Below are 19797 nucleotides of genomic sequence, written 5' to 3'. Positions count from 1 at the left end.
GGCACTGGGACTGTCCCTAGCAACCCCAACCTCACTGTAAACACTGCTCGGAAGTACCTTGAGGACGGTGATGTTCCAGGCAAAACTCTCCAGAGCTTTCTGCAGCTTCCGCCCTTTCAGACCTTCTTTGGCCTCCAAGCGGTGCAGCTCCTTGTGAAAACCCATTCCTGGAGAAATGCAGAGGGTGGGTTGGAGGGAGGGAAGAGAGGCAAAGCAGACAGTATCACAGGCCTTCCACCTTCTTCCGATCAAGGCTGGACTTCACTACTTAAGGGTGCAATCCCATGCGTGTTGAGACAGAAAGTAGTCTTGTAACTCCCAACACTCTCCAGCCAGCATGGTTGGCTGGGGGATGCTGGGAGTTGTGGGACTTTCCCCCCAATCTAAACGTGCATAGGATTGTTCTCTAAGGCTGGAGACATCTGCCCTCGCAGAGTCAAGTATAGCAAGGGAAAAGTCTTTGCTCTAGTTGTATGCTCATCTCAATATGGCCCCTTGCTAAACAGGTTCTGCTGGTTTTTGCAATTTTTTAAAACATCCAATTAACCAAAAAGCAAGAGGTGTCAGCAATGCCTGTGTCATAACACTTCCTATCCTCTTTAAGAACTATCCTCTCTCTCCAGCCTTTTCCATTCCTACCTGTGGGTATTCCTCCTGTTCCTCCTATCCTCCAAAATACTGCCCCCACCGGACATCCCGAATTCCCTTTGCTCTTCCTTAATCTCCACCCCTCAACATCACTTTAATCAGGAAGTGGGTAACCTCAGGCCCGTGGGCCAAATGCAGACCTCTCCCTTGCTCCACATTCTTCACCAGCCCCACTCTTGGTTACGGATACTGTCTAACTCCATTCTGCTCTGCTCCTCCAACTGCAAAGCTGATGGAGGGAAACTTACACAAATTGAGGCAGTAGAAGGTCTAGATACAAATAGCTTCCTCCTAGTGTCTCCTTGGGTTGCCTACTTCTGTAACCCCACCCACTTTTGGCTCTGGCCACAGCCATTATTATTAATAATATTTATTTATATAGCACCATCAATTTTCATGGTGCTGTACAGAACAAAATAAAACAAAATACAAAACACCCTGCCACATGGCTTACAGTCTAAGATCACAGTAACAACAAACAGGGAGGGGAAAGGCCAACCAGCATGGGGGACAATAAAACAAATAATAAAAACTAGTATCGTCACACTACAGATTATAAGCTTTTGAGAAAATAAATGTTTTCAAATAAGATTTAAAAACTGTGATCGACGTCGCAGTTCGCAAATGCGCTGGAAGAGAATTCCAGGCATGGGGGGCAGCGAGCGAAAACGGGCGAAGACGAGCGAGAGAAGTAGAAACTCTTGGGCGAGTAAGAGACGTAATGTTATGAGAGCGAAGGGTGCGAGCAGGACAGTAAGGTGAAATAAGAGACGAGAGATAGGGAGGAGCCAGGCCATGGCAAGCTTTAAAAGTCAAAAGGAGAAGCTTGTATTGAATTCTGTAGGAGAGAGGGAGCCAGTGAAGGGATTTTAGAAGTGGAGTGACGTGATCAAAACGATGAGCCAGAAAAATAACCTTAGCCGCAGAATGATGAATGAAACCAATGGGGAAAGATGAGAAGAAGGAAGACCAGTCAACAGGAGATTACAATAGTCCAAGCAGGAAATAACCAAGGCATGAATGAGAGTCTTGGCGGAAGAGACCGATAAGAACGGGCGAATTCTAGTGATGTTATACAAGAAGAAACTTAGCTACAGCCTCAATATGGGAAGAAAAAGAAAGTGAAGAGTTAAAAATTAAACCAAGACTACGAGCTTCCTCAACAGGATAGAGTATAACATTATTAACAGTGATAGAAAATGGGAGAAGAGGAGAGGGTTTGGGAGGGAAAACTAGCAGTTCTGTTTTTGCCATGTTTCGTTTCAGGCGACGCCGAAGCATCCAGGCTGAGACATCGGTGAGAGAGGCCAAGACACGATCCTGAACCTCGGAAGACAAATCAGGAGATGAAAGGCATAGTTGGGTATCATCGGCCTACAGATGGTATTGAAGACCATGAGAATGAATAAGATTACCCAAAGATAATGTATAAAGAGAAAACAACAACGGGCCAAGCACAGAGCCCTGTGGAACCCCGACTGAAAGGGGAAAGGAAGCAGACAAGAGGCCATTAGCCAACACGTTAAATGACCAGCCTGGAATGACCCACTGCTGGAATGGAGATTCCCCCGACCACCCCAGGCAGGTTTCACCAAGGTGACGCAGAACTTGACAGGACAAAACTTCCCACTTCCCCCAACTGCCTTAGTCCTTACCGAAGGATGTTCCTACACCTGGAAACTGGGAAAGAAAATTATGCAAAGTAGCTGCATATATAGACCCTTCTGCGCCCAGCAAAAGATGGAGAGAATTGCCTGCAGGATAGTTCTATATAAATGGCATCAAGCTGGGGGATGATCTAGGAACTTCGAGCAAACCATTCTTTGCTGGGGTGGGGCTGATTCGCACATGCGCGTACATGCTGTGGTTTCTCAGCACTTCAAGGTTTATAGCTGAATCCACTGTGAACAGAGTCCATTGAAAATCATGGTGTCTGGGCTGATATAAGAAAGAGGTCTAGCTACACAGGATTCGATGTGTCAGTTGACACAGAAAGCCATGGTTAGGTGCTGGAGTCATGGAGTCATGAGACATCTATATGCGATGGGGGCCCAAGTTCTTTCAAGAGGAAAGGTGGAGGCTAGACCCACAAAATGACCTGCAAGTTCCAGTGACAATCTATTTATTTACTTAGTTATTAAAGGGTTTAAGATTTCTGCTATTTACTATTTATTCACTGTATTTATAACAACACCGTTTCCATAAAATATGTCCAAGGTGATGAATAACAACAAAAAATAGCTAATCCATATAACAGAATAAACAATAACAGAATAAAACCATATAAAAATCAGATGAGAGCTGATAAAAAGTAAAAAAGGGAGCTAGTTCAAAACACAATGAAATTAAAAATACAGATTAAAAACACAGAGCAGCAGAGACCTTACATTGTGAACAGATGAGCAGATAAGACATTGCAGATGGAGCTGTTGTATCATGTTATAATTATCGGAGACCGTTCACATGCTCTGTTTGCAACCATCCAGTGTGGAGACAGGTGAGTGAAATACCAGCATGTGTGAACCAGCTGAAAAGTCTAACCGATAACTAGGATTGAGGAGTCAGATACAGTAGACATGTCTACTCCTATACATGTCTATTCAGAATAACGGGCTGAAGTTACAGGAAGCCAGATTCCGGCTGGACATCAGGAAAAACTTCCTGACAGTTAGAGCAGTACGACAATGGAATCAGTTACCTAGGGAGATTGTGGGCTCTCCCACACTAGAGGCCTTCAAGAGGCAGCTGGACAGCCATCTGTCAGGGATGCTGTAGAGTGGATTCCTGCATTGAGCAGGGGGTTGGACTCGATGGCCTTGTAGGCCCCTTCCAACTCTGCTATTCTACGATTCTATGTAAGCCTCATTGAGTATTCCAAAGTAAGGGAGTCTAGGATTGCAGCTGAAAGAAGCGTGGGATGCAAGTCAAACGAATTAGAGGACCTAAGGATACCTGTATCCATGGAAGGAGGAAAAGGAGAGAAGCAAGGATGTCCACTTGAGCCAACCTGACATCACCTACCTGCTTGCTGCACCTGAATAATTTTGGTGTGAACAGCATCAGCTGACTCAATCAGCGTCCGGCTTGTCTGGATCATCTGGGGGACAGCATGGAGGAGGTAAGAGAGAGCTGTAATGAGTGGGTGGGAAGAGAGCAGCCAGCAAAGCACCCCAGGCTCCAGGAGGCTCGTGAACCAACCCTCCCTTATACCTCAGCGCCTGCAACGTGATGTTCTACTACAGCAAACGCTATGGATTCAACTCGGCTTCCTCACTACAACTGGCGCTTCATAGCACAGGTATTCAGAGATGGGAAACCTGTCAATGGCTACTTGAAACCACGAATGACCACTAACAGGGACACTTTGGTTGAGATTTGTACCACAGATGTGTGTCCCGGAACTTGCTCTTTCCTGGGACTTCAGAAGAACCAGAAAAGGGGTCCTACTCATTCTGGAAGCCCCAGCAGCGAACACTCATGGGACTAGACTGGGGGTCTCCCCCCGCCCGGTCCCAATCTCCAGTTGCACTCACAGCGTCGTAGGCCGCAAGCACTTTCCTCAGGAGCTCCGGGACAGGCCCCTGGGCCTCCATGGAGGGGTACTCCTCTCCCAGGTTGAGGGTGACGGCTGGGGAGCTCTCCTTCTCGCTGGGCTGTAGCCACGTGGCCAATTTTAAGATGCACTGCTTGATGTTGGCTGCTGGTGTTAGGCCGCACAATTCCTTGAAGGAGACCAGGGCATTCTGGGAGAAGAAAAAAGGATGAGGAAAACCACCAGCACATCAGGACACCATTGGGCCCTCAGCCCCCTACATTTCTGGCCACTTCCTTTTATCATGGGCTCCCCATAACCTTATCCCAAAGGATCCACACTTTTGGGCTGGCCTGGTCCTTCATTTCCTTTTCCTTGGGAGGGCTGGGGTCTTATCTCTGAGCTTCAGACTCTGAAGGTAGAACCTAGCCCTCACCCTTATGCAAAAGCCCTAACTCAGGAAAAGAGCAGCAGCGCATCACATATACGTCAGGCTGGGTGGGAATCACTCACCACAACGAGTGAATTTGTGAACCCTTGGCCAATCCTCTATGCTTAACCAGTGGGAGCCTGCTTTGGCACGGGCCGCTATTTGGCTCCGATTAATTCAGAGGCCACTCACGTTGACTTGGGTCTGAATCAGAATCTCGCTTCAGAAAATCCGAAGCTCTGCATGTCTGTCCGTTGACTATAATGGAGAAATCAACCAACGGCTGTAATCTTTTTGCTTTTTGACAGAATTGGATGAAACTGGCAAGCACAGCGGCTGTTCCTAAGTGGGTGAAGCCTGACACATTTCAGAATAATAGGGCTAAAGTCTTTTGTGCACATAGCCTTTAAAAGTTGATAATTAAAAAAAATTAAAGGAAACTGCCTATTACATTTCTATTTCTTGGTGTAACTGGATGAAATCTGCAGGCAAAGTAACCTCTTCTGATGGGATGCTGCCTGCTTGGTTTGCTTAGTATTAAAGGGTGACCGCTAGAGGACACAAAGAAACCCACTGGGATCAAAATGCCAGGGACTGCTGCCACAATGAGTCAGGACAGGATGTTCATCAATGTGAGCTTGCCCCCCAAAATACATTTCCTCTGGGGGAGAGTCCTTTGCTCATGCTGATGTTTCTTAGGTTGTGAAAGTGTGTTCCTCCACATCAGACAAGCCACAGTCACCCTGGGAAGATATGTCTATCCCTGGAGTGTGGGGGTAGCTAGGCTGACCATATGGAAAGGAGGACAGGGCTCCTGTATCTTTAACAGTTGTACAGAAAAAGGGAATTTCAGCAGGTGTCAAAGTGGAAGGCAAAAGGAAGAGGGGCCGACCAAGGGCAAGATGGATGGATGATATTCTGGAGGTGACAGACTTGACCTTGGGGGAGCTGGGGGTGGCGACAGCTGACAGAAAGCTCTGGCGTGGGCTGGTCCATGAAGTCACGAAGAGTCGGAAGCGACTGAACGAATAAACAACAACAACATTTGTAAGCATGTAGCACCTGGTGGAATCCCCTCTTCATCACAACAGTTAAAGCTGCAGGAGCCCTGCCCTCTTTTGTATCTGGTCACTCTAGTAGAGCTCCTGCAGCTTTCACTGTTGTGATGAAGAGGGGATTTCGGCAAGTGCTGCTTGCATACAAATGACATCTGATGAAATTCCCTTTTCTATACAACTGTTAAAGATACAGGAGTCCTGCCTGGATAGCTCTCTTGTCTGAGTCACCTGGAGCTGTTATGCTCTGCACTTGGGATGCTGGAGAAATCTGCAATGGATTCAAATGAGTTTCGGTTCCTAGGAACCTGACCTGTGGATTCTGCCTCGGAAAGGCTTTTCCCGAGTCTCATGGATTCCGCAGACTTGTGGGTCTTTTTTTTTTTTTACTTTGGGGGGAGGGATTTGTGCAAATGCGCATTAGTGCTAGTGTGGGTTATCGCTAGTGCACAAATGGAATGGAATTCTCGTACATTCCTATAAAAAGATCTGATTCTGTCTACGAGTGGACGACGGACGGGCATGTTTTTTGCAGGGCTGGTGGTGGTACTCAACATCTAGGAAAGGGTTGGTGGAGGCGATGATCCTGGCCCAGGAGAAGGTGGATTCAATGGTCATCCTGCCCCTTAAAAACTCTTCAAGCCTCTAAGCCCTGCTTGGGAAAGGCCCATAGCTCAGAGCACACACTTTGCATGCAGAAGGTCCCAGGTTCTACCCCTGGTATCTTCATGAAAAGGTGTTGGGTGATGGGAAAGACCCCTCTCTGCCCGAGACCCTGGACAGCCACTTCCAGTTAGACAGACGAATAATCTGACTTGATGTAAGGTAGCTTCCTGTGACTCCACCCTTTTTCCTTACTCCGCCCCTCCTGGCATTAACACAATAGACCCCATTCCTTGTTCAAGACACATCTAGCAATGTAAACATGTCTTAGCTGTCACAGATCTCCACTATCTGACTCTGGAAACTCTAGTTCCGTAGAGGGATTAAGAATTCCAGCACCCTCACAAAATGATAGCCCCCAGCTCTTTTGTATGGGAGGATAGGGAGAACAGCCAGAGTTAAAGTAGTTTCTCAGAGGCATGATCTTTGTGGTGCAAATGGGTACTCAGAGGAGTTCCAAACCCAGGGAATGCCCCTTCTCCCCATCTCCAAGACGCTGCAAACCAAATTCAGGAGCCCTAGCTCCTGTCTCCCACTACCTGGGTACCTGCACGTTCTCCCGCAGGTCTGTGGCCTCTCGCAGCGGCTGAGTGGCAGAGCGGAACACCTCGTCGATGGCCTTGATTCCCGTGGCCTTGGTGGAAGTGTACTCCCGCAGGCGGCGCCCCTTGCGCCCGGAGAGCCCCCGCCGGTGTGCTTTGCCTCCGCCCCGCCGGTTAGTGATGGCCACGTGCACGAACAGGGTGGCATTGGGGAGGGGCTCGCCCGCCAGGGACTGGAGGGGCACATGGCGGTAGCCCATCTGGAGGCATTCAAAGGGGATCGTGTACTGGGCAATGAACTCGTCCCCGATGTAATCGTCATCAAGCACCATGAACCGGAGGATGGCCAACTCTGGGAGGTTGACCTGGAACTCCAGGGTCTCCTCGAAGACAGGGTTGTCCCCACTCTGCAGCACTGTCTTGGTGCGCTTTTCCATGCAGTCGGCAGGAATGCCGTGCATCTCGGCACAGACGTACGGCTCCACCACGTCCCCCTTGGCCCCAGAGCCCTTGGGTTTGGGCAGGTTCTGGCCACTGATGATCTTGAGGTGCAACAGTTGGGCTGAGATGCCAGGCAAGGTGTCCCTGGTGTTGGCACTGAAGTAGGAGACCTCCTCACGCATAATGGCCGGCCGGAGCACATAGCCACAGCCCCCGTTCTGGCGGAACCAGCCGGCATTCAGGTCCATCATGAGGCCCGGAGTCTGGTAGTTCATGGCCACCATCTGGCAGCCACACTTCCAGAAGTCCTGGGGGTTCATGTTGCTGGCGTCGATGCGCATAGGGCTGGGGTACACCCGTGACAGGAAGCGCTTGTTGTAGGCCACAAAGTCCTCCGGCTCCTCGTTGGCGTAGCGCCCGGCTTCCACCTCGCTGAAGGAGCAAACCTCCCAATAGCACTGGCCCCGCCGAGAGGCCTCAAAGCCCTGGAAAGACACCGTCTGGCACAGGCTCACCAGGTCTGAAAGCTCTCGGCACAAGAGCTGTCGGCAGCGGGGCGGCTCCCGACCCTCCTCAGCCAGCAGCAGACCCAGCTCCAAGGTCTCCTCGTCGTCAGACACATCCCCCTCGCTCGACTGGCAGCTGGGGAGCAGCTTCCGGCTTTTGATGAGGATGCATCCCTTGAGTCGTTCCGGAGAGGGGAGGTAGGCCTCGTTTGGGTTCGGGGGTGTCAGGTACAGCTTGTCCCCAAAGCTCTTCCTAAGATGTCCAGCCACAAGCCTCTGCTGAGCAACGCAGCAGCGCACGGAGAGGCACAGGATGAGCGGAAACTCCGAGACCTCGAAGGCATGCTCTGCCACTGCACCCACCACCCTGGAGAAGGCCAAGCGGGTCCCGGCACTGACCACGGGCTCTCCGGACGAGCCGTCACACACCACAAGCTCCAAGCTACGGCAGCCAGCCTTGAGGGCCGCCACGTAACCCCCAATATCCGAGGTCGAGCCGCCCCAGAAGCAGCTGTCCTCAGCCAGGCACGCCCCATGTGCAGAGCTAATGAAGTAGTGGGAGAGCGGCTGGCTCATGTCCTGGCACACTTTGCGGTGCTGTGGGTCGAAAATGTCGCAATCTGCTGAAAGAAGGTAGCGCGTAAAGCCGTCGATGGCCAAGTAGCCCTTTTCCCGGCCCTCCTTGGACGGCTCGTATTTGCCCACGATCTCCATGCACATCTCCTCCGTCACCCCTTCCATGCCTTGCTCCGCTTCTAAGAAGCTCATCAGGTCCTTCAGGCCCATGTACTCCTTATTGCTGGAAAACTGCACCAAGAGGAAGAAAACCTCCGGACGGGTGCACAGCTCACAGTAGGCCTCCACAAAGACCTGGCAGCTCACCTCCTCCCCGAGCCGCTCGCTGGCTGCTTTCTGGAGCTCTTTGAACTTCAGCTCAATTGTCGAGGCCTTCATGCCAGGGTTGAGCGCCCGAATAAGCTGCACGGCACGGGAGACTGGGATCCGGCCTTCCTTCTCTAGGTCGGCCAGGTGAAAGACTGAGGAGATCCAGGAGGTCCGGGGATTGGGATGGCCCGTCTCGGGGGCCTCCTCCAGGGTGTGCTTCCCGTAGGAGGCCAAATACCGCAGGCCCATCACCCATGCGTGCACCACATCAGCGGAGCTGGCCACCAGGTCCAAAGACTCGTAGTTGTCTCCGTAGATGATAGAGAAGGCGCACTCGTCCGGGAACTGGTCCGAGAGGCCGTTGGAGCGCAGCACCGGTGTCTTTTTCCCAACCCGCACCTCCCGGATCGACTTGATCTCAATCTTGGCTTTTTCAGAGTCCTTCTTGGAAGGCTCCCAGTGCATGAAGCGCAAGTCCGGGTCCAGCACGAAGAACCGGCTGTACATGCGGGAGTTGGAGCGCACCTTCTTCATCTCGCAGCCCTCCAGCATGAAGGAAATGCAGGCCGCAGTACTGCTGAGCTTGCGATTGCTGGGCATGGTGCTGAAGGAGACCGTCTTTTTCTTCTGATGCTGCACTGGGCGCTGGCGGGACCCATCCTGTGGGAAGGGAGAGGAGAACGATCAGAAAGGTCAGGGGTGCAGCTGGATCGGCACGGCCCCCCAAAAGTTGGGACAACAGCTTTGGTTGGTTCCGAAATTCGTCGATCTCTGTGGCTTCTCACAAGCTAGGACAAAACCTTGGGGCCAGGAGAATGGAGGACCTGAAGGAAAACTTTGAGGAGTTGTAAGCTGGAAGAAGATGGAGAAGTGAGAATGAAAAACATCAGGATGGATATACTCAATGGGTGAAGAGGGAACCATTCCAAGAAGGGTTTATTTGTTGCCTTTTTAAAAGGGGTGTTTTATTCAGGTAAAGGGAACCAAGGGCTGACCAGTTTGAGCGGTAAGGAGGAGACAGTGCCCCCTCCCCAAATGACTAAGCTTGACGAGCTCTTAAAATGTAGCCCACCCTGTAAGGTAGAGGGGCCAGATAAAACCGAACTGGTTCCAGGAACTCAGCGCCCATTTCCAACTGCTAAATATAGCTACATCCGACCATTCTGTTGTCCCACACACACTTCCTGATGGTTCAGCTGGAAGGCCAAGCTGGGGTGGGTGGGAGACGGGATAGGATAGACAGAAGAATAGCACAGGAGGGGGGAGAGAAGAGGGCAAACACGTTGGGAATGGATGCGTTTCATTAACTGGAGCTACAGGGGAAAATGTTTAAATCAAGCATGCTGGGAATTGTAGTCCAACACACAAGGAGGGCAACGGGCTGATAAAGGCTGTGCTATGGGGACGCTTGCCTAATCCACACACACGCTTCTGCAGGCCTCAGCCAATTCCTTCTTAACTCCTTCCTCACTCCCTACAATTATGCAGGAACCCAAGAGCCAGTGGTGTAGTGGCTAAGGTGTTGGACTGGGAGTCGGGAGATCCGGGTTCTAGTCCCCACTTGGCCATGGAAACCCACTGGGTGACTTTGGGCCAGTCACAGACTCTCAGCCCAACCTACCTCACAGGGTTGTTGTTGTGGGGATAAAAAGAGAGGAGGAGGATTATGTATGCCGCTTTGGGTTCCTTAAGGAAGGGAAAAGGCGGGATATAAATGAAATAAATAAAAATAAATAAATAAAAATTGCCCCTGGTTACTTTCCCAAACAAGAAGCGCCAGAGTTAAACATCCATTGAGGCTGCAATCTTACTGTTGAACTTGGTGCCATTTACTTCTGAGTAAATATCTACAGGATCATACTGAACAAGTTCTGCTCTTTGGCCCAGAAACTCTTCTCTCTATGTCATTCCCTGATTAGGTAGTGTGTTACTGATTTGGTAAACACATGGTTAGTGCTACGGTATTGGTTTTATTGGGATGTTTATTATGAATAATTTGTAAGTGACTCTGGACACTTAAAAAGCAGGGTAGCCACATTTTAATCAAACAATTTCTCTTCATGCATGCTCAGTTACTCAGTTTACTTTACATGTTCTACGGCTCAGCTGTGCCTCTGAAAACAGCTTGCAGAACTAAGCCCTGGTGAGGCTTCAAGCCCCTCACAATAAACATGGTAAAGAAACATCAGAAAGAGATGCAAAATAATGCATATTTTGGGGAGCCAGGAAGAAGCAAAGTATGCCATGGTTAAGATCCCAGAGAATGAAAAGAGACATCCCCTAGCTGATACAGTCTCAAGACCAAACAATTTCCTCTCATTCCTGGAGAGGATAACACTGACAAACTACTTGTCAATTTCACTTTTGGAGGGTGGGCTTCCTGGTTTTTAAATTTCCGATCATTAAATTTATTTATTTATTTATTAAATTTATATACCGCCCCATAGCCGAAGCTCTCTGGGCGGTTTACCAAATTTTAAACACAAAATCAAGACCTCTACTTCCCCACAATGAACTTGCCCTTTTCCCATCGTGGTTGCAGGCACAGGGTGGCTAAGGGACTATGTGGCGTTAGATCTACGAGGCCTGAATTCATGGCTCCTCTGCCCTATCCCTTCTCTCTTAGCCTCAGCATTCTCTCTCTCTCTCTCTCAGCTTCAGTTTCATCATCTGTAGAGTGGGAATGCGCTTCATAAGATTGATGAGGAGGCCAGACACAAAACAAGTGAAGGACTTTGCAAATTAAACGTGCTAAGGGAATTATACTTTCCCATTTCACTCCCACACATATGCAAAGAGAAAGAGAGAGCATTTGGCTATGATCAACAAGCAAAAGGACAAAGCTGGCTGCTGCCCAAGAAATCATGCCAACCTCCCCTTCCCGGGCACCTAGTGCTGGGAGACTGGAGGAAAGGTGATGTGGTGTGGGTAGCCCATCAACAGGAGAACCTGTGTGGGAGTTAGAACTGTGGAGCACCATATCATTTTTAAAAATGGCCCTCCTTCTCCTTTCCCTCAAGCCATTATAACTGCTACAAGTCAAGGAAGTGCCAGGTCTGAAAAGCAAGCTGCCTCTTTTAGCTGCCACTGCTCTGTGCCAGGCCTGGAAAAGCTAGGCAGCCTTTTCGGGGTCCCTTAGATAGGCATTGGTGGATGAAGCCTGCAGGGAGCGGAAGGGCGCCTCTGGAGACAGGAAGGACATCTTGTGTTGGGAAGTTAGACGACTCCCGGATGGATTGCGACCCACAGGTCAGGTCTGTCCAAGCCCTGCCCTGCTGCCTTGAAAGACACAAAAGTAGTTCCTGATGCAGCCTTGGGGGATAGCAATGCTTCTGGAGGATCCAGCCTCACGCCTTCCTCACCCCCACACAAACCTTTGACCCTTCCGGTCCTCAGCCCTAAAATGGGCAACTGAACAGGGCACACCTGGATGAGCCTAGCATGGTGTAGCGGTTAGAAATTTGGATTAGAAACAGGGAGAGCCAGGGTCAAATCCCAACACCCCCATGGAACTCACTGGGTGACCTTGGGAGCCAGACGTTAGACAGCCAAACTCCTGGAGCCTAATCCAAATCTCAGAAGCCCCAAACTGGCCCATGTCCTGGCCTTGGGTAGCCACAAGAGGGCTTGTTCCATTTCAGTACCACATCCAGCACCCTCCCCTCCCCTTTCACCAGCCCTCGATGATTGTATAGACATGCCCAAGTGTATTTGTAGGCTAAGGGCAGTGGGGCAGTGGGAAATTCTGAAGGGCAGGTGCTCATCATGACAGTCTCCGTGGCCATGCCCCTAAAGAGAAACCAAACACTCAGGCAGCTGCATTGATCCATCTCAATAAACCAGTTCTAGCCTTTTTCATCTCCACCAGGAGCAGGGCTTTTGTAAAACTCATGGGTCTTAGTTGCTATTCAAGACCAAGCCACCCCTAAACATTTTGCACTGTAGCAGGAATAGCTCACACCAATATATTGTTGTTGTGAAAGTCCATTTCCTCCCCAGCTACTGTGAGAATTGCAGGTCTGCTCAGAAGGAGCAGGAAATTCGAGGGGGGTGTTATTAGCATTAACCCTGCTAATGAAAAAAAATGCCAGTGCTGCCACTACAGTACTGGATAAGGGCTAGAATTGGAGAAGCCCTGTAGACTGTTGAGAGGTACCAGCTGCCCCCCACTGGGCCTGCAATTGTCAACTTGGAAGCAAAGGAGGTCTGGAGGAGCAGGGAAAGAAGAACCCCTTCCTTTTAGTGCCAGGTGTCCTGGAGGCAGAGATATCTGCAGGTGGAGAAAAGAACTCTGCACCTGGTCAGAGGCAATCTGGTCAATCCTAATGACACATATCCATGGTTCAGAGAAGTGGTTGGCACATCAATTTTTCTGCCATGGCTATTTGCCATAGTTCCATATACCAGATTTCCAATGTTAGAACTTCTGCATCTGATTTTTATAAAATATGGCAGGTTTTATTTTATATACTGATCAGGGACATTCACAGCAGCATTTGTTGGACTATGGAAAAGAGACCAAATATAATTTGATATAGCAAAGAATTATAAAGAAATGTCTAAGCAGCCTATGGATTCCACCTATATCTTGGTCTGTAAAGTAAAAGGGGAGAAATTTACATATATGTTAATAATTAGATTTAAATTACCCTCTGTCAATAATTAGATTTAAATTCAATGTATTTTTGTTCTTCTTTTCTTTTTGTTGGTTTGTTTAATTTTGTTTTGGAAAACTAATCTGAACAACACAATAGTCAAAGGTGGGTTAATAGTCAACTCCATGGTTGATTATCAAGGGGCTACTCCCCACACAACATGATTATAATTAACCATGGTGTGGATTAAAGCCAGTGTCGAGTTGACCATTAGTCAGCGGTGTGTTTGATTGACATATCTCCTGCCCTCTCTCCCCCCCCCCCTCAGTCCTCCTGCTGGTATCCTATCAGCCATTGTGAGTTCTACTGGCTGGACTAGAGTGGCAGCTGCCGCTCTGATCACTCTTACCATGGGACTCTGTAGTTCCTGAAAGTAACCAACTGTGTGCAATGGTGCCAGACACATGACACGATACCCAATGCTGGCAATTGGCGTTGGTTATTTCAGTGTGAAAAAGTCCCAACAGACAACACAATAATCCACTGTTGACTACTTAACCCACCATTGGTTATCATGTCATCCGAACCTGGTCAGAGAGTGAAGTAGTTCCAGGTATAAGCTCGGTCCTTGGAAGCTGAAGGTTTTGAGCCAATGCTACAAAACTCTGCTCCCCTTCCTTGTGTCTCATTCCCTGGGTGCGATTGACAGAAAATATCTTGAGCTGATAGAAGTGGGATTCACAGGAAAGAACAGAAGAAAACATGGTTGGGATACCTCCTTGCCCTGGTGCTATTCTGGCCAGGGGGCCAGCTGAAGACTCTTTTCACTTTTCCAGGCCATCCAGAGGTGCAAACGGATCACGGATCCCAGAAAGGCGGGGAGGATGGTACCACCCTGAGCTGGGCTGAGGCAAAAAGTGACAGAGAGGGGGTGGAAGAGATGAGTCAGCTGTCATCCTTGCATAATGTACCATCTCTACGGTTACCAAAGGGAGGAGAGGAAACTGGTGGTTCCTAAATTGACACAGATCAGGGGATCGTGATGGGGGGTGGGGCAGAGATGGTAATTCAATGCAATGGCTCCGGGTACTGGGAGCTGGGAAGGAGAAAGGGATCGATGCTGAGTATGGACAAGTGTGGATCAAAAGTTCTGTCCTGATTTGGCAGTGGAACATCAAGACGGGTCCACTAGGTCTTAAACACCAGAAACTGTTCTCAAGTGCCAGGGGTTCATCAATGGAACACATGAAGTCATAATAAAGGCTGCAGCTCTCTCTGGCCATGCACAGAGCACATACGATCCCGCCTAGTCAGTAACTACAACCAATCGTCCCACCTCTGGGTCACAGGTCTTTCTCTCACCCTACTGTCCTTAAGGGCATCGAACATCTGCCACCTCATCTTAGCTAACAGCATACTGTGTTGGGGTGTATAGCATAGCTCACTGGTAGAGTACATGCTTTGCAGGCAGAAGTTCCTGGGTTCAATCCCTGGCACATCCATTTTTTAAAAAATAGATCAGGTAGCAATGATGGGAAAGAAATCTGAGACTCCAGAAATTCACTGCCAATCAGAACAAACAACACAGCGTCCTAGTTCACATGTAACAAGAAGCCACTGTGGGGGAATTTTCCTGCAAGGTTTCTCACTGCGGCATCCATTTTGAATATTAAAGCAACAGCAGGGGGCATCGTAGCTTGTCGCTACTTGGGAACCAGGCGAGGGTGAGCTGTTGGGGTGATTGATAAGCCATCCACAACCCTAAAACAGCCCATGGGTTCTGGGTGGCTTGTCAGGCACGCCAACAACCCACCATCACCAGGTCTGCATGTGACAACAAAGTGTGCCCCTGCTGCAGCTTGAATAGTCAAAGGACAAGAAGCCCCACGTGGAAATTCCCCTATGGTGGTTTCTCATTACATGCGAACCAGGCCGCTAAGTTAGATGGATATGTAGTCTGCTTTGGTACAAGACAACTTCAGAATGACTAAAACACTTGGGTCTGGTCACAAGAAAAGGGCTGTAGCTCAATGGTAGAGAAAGCAAAGGGTTGCAGGTTCAATCGCAAGCAGCCCCAGGTAAAGCTGTGAAAAGACTCCCGTCTGAAGCCCCAGAGAGCTGCAGCCAGTCATTCTGCGGCCACATGGACCAATGGTCCAATTCAGTTTAAGGCTGCTTCCTATGTCAAAGGAATGTTCAGGTAATCAACCTGGCTCCCCTCCAGATGTTTTGGATGACAGTTCCCAGAACCCCTGGCCATGCTGGTTGGGGCTTACGGGAGTTGTGGTCTAAAACACCTGGAGGACATCAACCATGGCACGGGCACTAAGAACCAGGCTCACACACTGGCCCCTTCCTCACTCTAAAAAAGAATCTGCCTTATGGTAAATCTGACCAATTAGGCATGTAGTGCCAAGCTTGACATTTTAAACAGCAAATTTATGGAGCACAGGTGTATTGACGGCTAGGAGCCATCACTGCACGGAATCTCCAAGCTGAGAAGCGGCATACCTCTAAGTACCAGAGGCTGGGGACAAAACAGGGATTGGCTATCTTCACTACTAGGACCTGCTGCTGCTAAGCTGTCCAAGGGCATCTGCTTGACTAATGTTAGAGAAACCGAATTCGAGGCTAAGAAGCAAAATAGGTGTAAGGACATTTTTTAAGAATTTAAAACTATAACAGCAATATTGCAAATTTTAATAGAATAATATATCATCAACAGTGTGTGTATATAAATGTATTAGCAGCCCAACATTTTCATACATACAGTGACAATACTGGTTTCCAAAAAGGGCTGTACTAATATATAATATCGAAAACCCAAAACGCATTTCAAACTGACTGGTCTTCGTCAGTGGGAAGAAAATATATAAACCAGAATTATAGCCTTTAGCACAACTATCATTTCGTGAGATTAAATTTTCAAAATGAAACCAGTGAATCTTAACTATGCACATTCTATATTCCTGATCCTGCAGTTAGTATCCAGATGCACGAAGGGAGCAGAACCGTTCCCTCCTGCATCCAAAGAAGGTTGCTTCTCCCTAGAGCAGCTGTATACCATACCACAAAGTATATCATCTAAACAGAGTTGTTGGTTCAAGCTGGTTTTTGCAATCCAAAACAAAAAACTAGGGGATGCCGGGAGTTGGCTGGTGGGAGTTGTAGTCCAAAACATCCGAAAGGCACCAGATTTAGGAAGGCAGCTTTAGACAGTGGCCTAATGAGAGGGTGGGGGCACGGTCCTCCAGGGTAGCAACACATGCGTTTCAATGGGTCTTGCAGAGAAGAATGTCCCAGTGGATTGCGCCTCCAAAGGCTTTCACGTTCGGATAGGAGCCTGCATTGAGTAGCAGTGAGGTACAGAGTGTCAGAACAACCCCAGAATTCAAGGTCTCCGTTTGACTTCATCTCACACAAGGTTATGAAAACTTACAGGCAGAAGATGCTGAGGGGGGGGGGGACTAAAGTGGGGAGGGGAGGGGATGAGGCCAGTCACTGAAGAAACTGCTCCTTCTGGTCTATACCCCGTTCTCTGCCCGCTCCCCATGATTCCCTTTGCTGCTCCTACCCCAGCTAAAAGCCTCCCTTCTTCCTTACGCTTAGGGACCATGCCAGAACTGCATTCTGCAATAAACAAGCAAACAAACAGCACCTCATATATTTGCCATCAGCAGCAAGATTTTGGTTTTGGCTAAACCTCCCAACTGGACTACCGTAAGGCCCTTAAGTGCAGCTGCCCTTGAAGACAAGCTTTGCAACTATTCAAACCCTTTTCTGTTTGCCCAGGCATGTCAGGTTTGCCGGTACATTGCGTTGCATTTTTTTTTTTACTGCCCTTCAATGCTGTTTTATAATGGCATTTTATTGATTTTATTGCATTTTGTGGTCATTTTTTGTTTATAGATAGATAAATAGCTGCCCTGGGCAATCTATAAATACCTAAATCAGGGGCGCAGAATTTCAGGCCTGGGGGGCAAATGAGGTCCTCTGCTGTTCCCCAGAAGGCCTTGACCCCCCCCCCCCCAGGCTCCATCCTTTCCCCCCCCACTAATCACCAGTTCTTTGATGGTTTCCCAGCGTTTGTGCAGGCTTTTCTCCATTCTAAAAACTTGAAATGCATCTCCTAAAGCTCAGTTATTCGCAGAAAGAACTTTCAGTTAAACTACCGTATGCTGGTATTTTGGTCCCTCCCCTTTTGCTAGTATTTTTGGCCCCACTCTACCCACCCCTGGAAGTTCCTCCAAAATGGAATCCAGCCCTTGGACTGAAAGGGATTCCGCATCCCTGAACTAAATCAACAAATAAACGTGCCATAATTTACACTTAAAGCTTTTGTTTCTATATGTAAAAGCAACATTTTGTGCCACCAGGCCATTCCAATTCTGCACCAAGAAAAGCTGGATCCTGCAACCCATATAAATTATGCAAATTGAGACTGTTTGCATAATCTCTTATTTTGCAAAGTTGATTCTGGTTTGCCTCGACACTAGGGAGGGTGGATGCAAGGAGCTATGGAGGGCACTCAAGCCTTACTCTGAAAGCCTTAGTCAGCGACACTTCAGCAGACATTACCCACATGATTTCAATCCTATCCTGGCAGCCAGGACGGCTATAAATGAGCCTTGTACTTTTATATTCTTGTAATGAAGTGTGAGACTGATAGGAAACTCGATCCTGCACCCGGCAGCCAATTCTGTGCTTTTCTTATGCTTCCGAGGGATCACAACATACAACCAGTGTGGTGTGAGAGCTAGAGTGTGGTGTAGTGGCTAAAATGTTGGACTGGGAGTCGGGAGATCCGGGTTCTAGTCCCCACTCGGCCATGGAAACCCACTGGGTGACTTTGGGCCAGTCACAGACTCTCAGCCCAACCAACCTCACAGGACGGTTGTTATGAGGATAAAATGGAGAGGAGGAGGATTATGTACGTCGCCTTGGGTTCCTTGCAGGAAAAAAGGCGGGATATAAATGCAAAAATAAATAAATAAAACCAGCCCTGCTGATCTCTGTGTGCTTCCCACGAGCCCAAAGATGACTCTGGGTTCATCTACATCAAGCAGGATATTCCACTATGAAAGCAGTATATAAAAGGCAGGAGCCACACTACTGCTTTATAGAAGTATTGAAGTGCACAGCAGCATCTACACTACTTTATAGTGGTACTGAAGTGCACTGACAACTGTTGGGGCCCATGACACCTGCCTTTTATATACCGCTTTCATATTGGGATACCGTGCTTGGTGTAGATGAGCCCTTTGTGAACTCAACAGCTTGCAACTTTTCCAAAACAATGCATTTGTCAAAAGGGGAGAAAGGCTGGACTGGCATCAAAGATATTCTATGCCAGCCTTATCCAGCCAGGTGCCTTCTGGATGACTACAATTCCCATCATCTCCAGCCAGCACCATGTAATAATGGCTGCCACATAGAGCACTTCTCACTTTAACAATCTCCCAACGCAACCCACACTTATGAGTATCTTTGATTCTCTTGAAGAGAAGGCAAAATGCAACCCTGGTTCTAGATAGTGTCAAGTTTGTGAAAGGCCAAACTTTCCTCTCCTTGATGTGGGAAGCAGATGGTCACAATGGGGAAAAGGGAGAACAGAAATGAACTCAACCATTTCCTAGATGGAGGCACAGCTGAAGGGCCAGATCCGGACCTCCTCAGGAAGTTTGTGCAAGAGGAATAGCTTTTCCTGCCTTTTGGAATCTGAACAGGTGTTTTGGCATGAAGTAGGGTGCAGGGAGGAAACAAAATTAAATTAAGAGCTCCAAGCCAGGAAGGAGTATGAGCTCCCAATGAAGCAGGCTGTAAGACTGCCCACCCACACCAGTAGCAGTTAGGTACGCTTAATTTAGGACAGGGCTCACCAGGGCCTTGTTTCCTCACTCATCTCTGATATATATAGGAACATTCTCTTGGTACCACCGCTATTGGGGCTGCAAGAGAGGGCCTTTTTGGTGGCTGCTCCCAGGCCCTGGAACTGTCTGCTGAGAGAGGCTAGGTTGGATCCATCTCAGAAGTTTGTATTCAGGTAGGCCTTTGGCATATCAGCTGGCCTGCCACTAAAGGTTTTGTTGTTTGTTTTTAATTTGCCAGTGTTCTTTCTTTGATTCTCCTGGTTTTTAATCGTGTTTTTGATGTATTGGCTTTTGCTTTAATTCAGTTTTTCTTATGAGCTGCCTTGAGTGTCATTCTTTGACAGAAAGGTGGGATATAAATTAAATAACTAACTAAATAACTCAATTGCCAAAAAAAGCTTCTGTGCTGGGGACACAAAGTGTGTGTAGGGGTGGGGTGAAGGAGGGCTGTTGCTTTGGTGTCCTGCTTGTGGACTTCCCAGGGGCATCTGGCTGGCCACTGATGGAAACATCATGCTGGGCTAGATGGACCCTTGGCCTGATGTAGCCAAGCACTTCTCAGGCAAATGTCTTGTACACAAATGAACATACCGTGTACTGTCACATGGCAGCAGCCACTACGTTGGGCTT

The 19797-nt window shown here is 48.5% G+C and overlaps 1 protein-coding gene across 1 annotated transcript in view; it reads right to left on the bottom strand.

Moving 5' to 3' along the window:
- Positions 1-19797, bottom strand: part of LOC134406329 (inactive phospholipase C-like protein 2) — a 36053-nt gene that overhangs the window by 4758 nt on the left and 11498 nt on the right. Inside the window, exons 2-5 of the mRNA XM_063137694.1 lie at positions 6876-9362; positions 4182-4391; positions 3670-3745; positions 58-167 (exon numbers count right to left, since the gene is read on the bottom strand). Of these exons, the coding sequence (XP_062993764.1) occupies positions 58-167; positions 3670-3745; positions 4182-4391; positions 6876-9362 (2883 nt within the window). The remainder of the gene's footprint in view (positions 1-57; positions 168-3669; positions 3746-4181; positions 4392-6875; positions 9363-19797) is intronic.

This window comes from Elgaria multicarinata, chromosome 11, assembly GCF_023053635.1.
Source record: "Elgaria multicarinata webbii isolate HBS135686 ecotype San Diego chromosome 11, rElgMul1.1.pri, whole genome shotgun sequence".
Classification (NCBI taxonomy): Eukaryota; Metazoa; Chordata; class Lepidosauria; order Squamata; family Anguidae; genus Elgaria; species Elgaria multicarinata.
The sequence above is the reverse complement of the archived record's forward strand: the minus strand, read 5'-3'. Positions and strand labels throughout refer to the sequence as shown.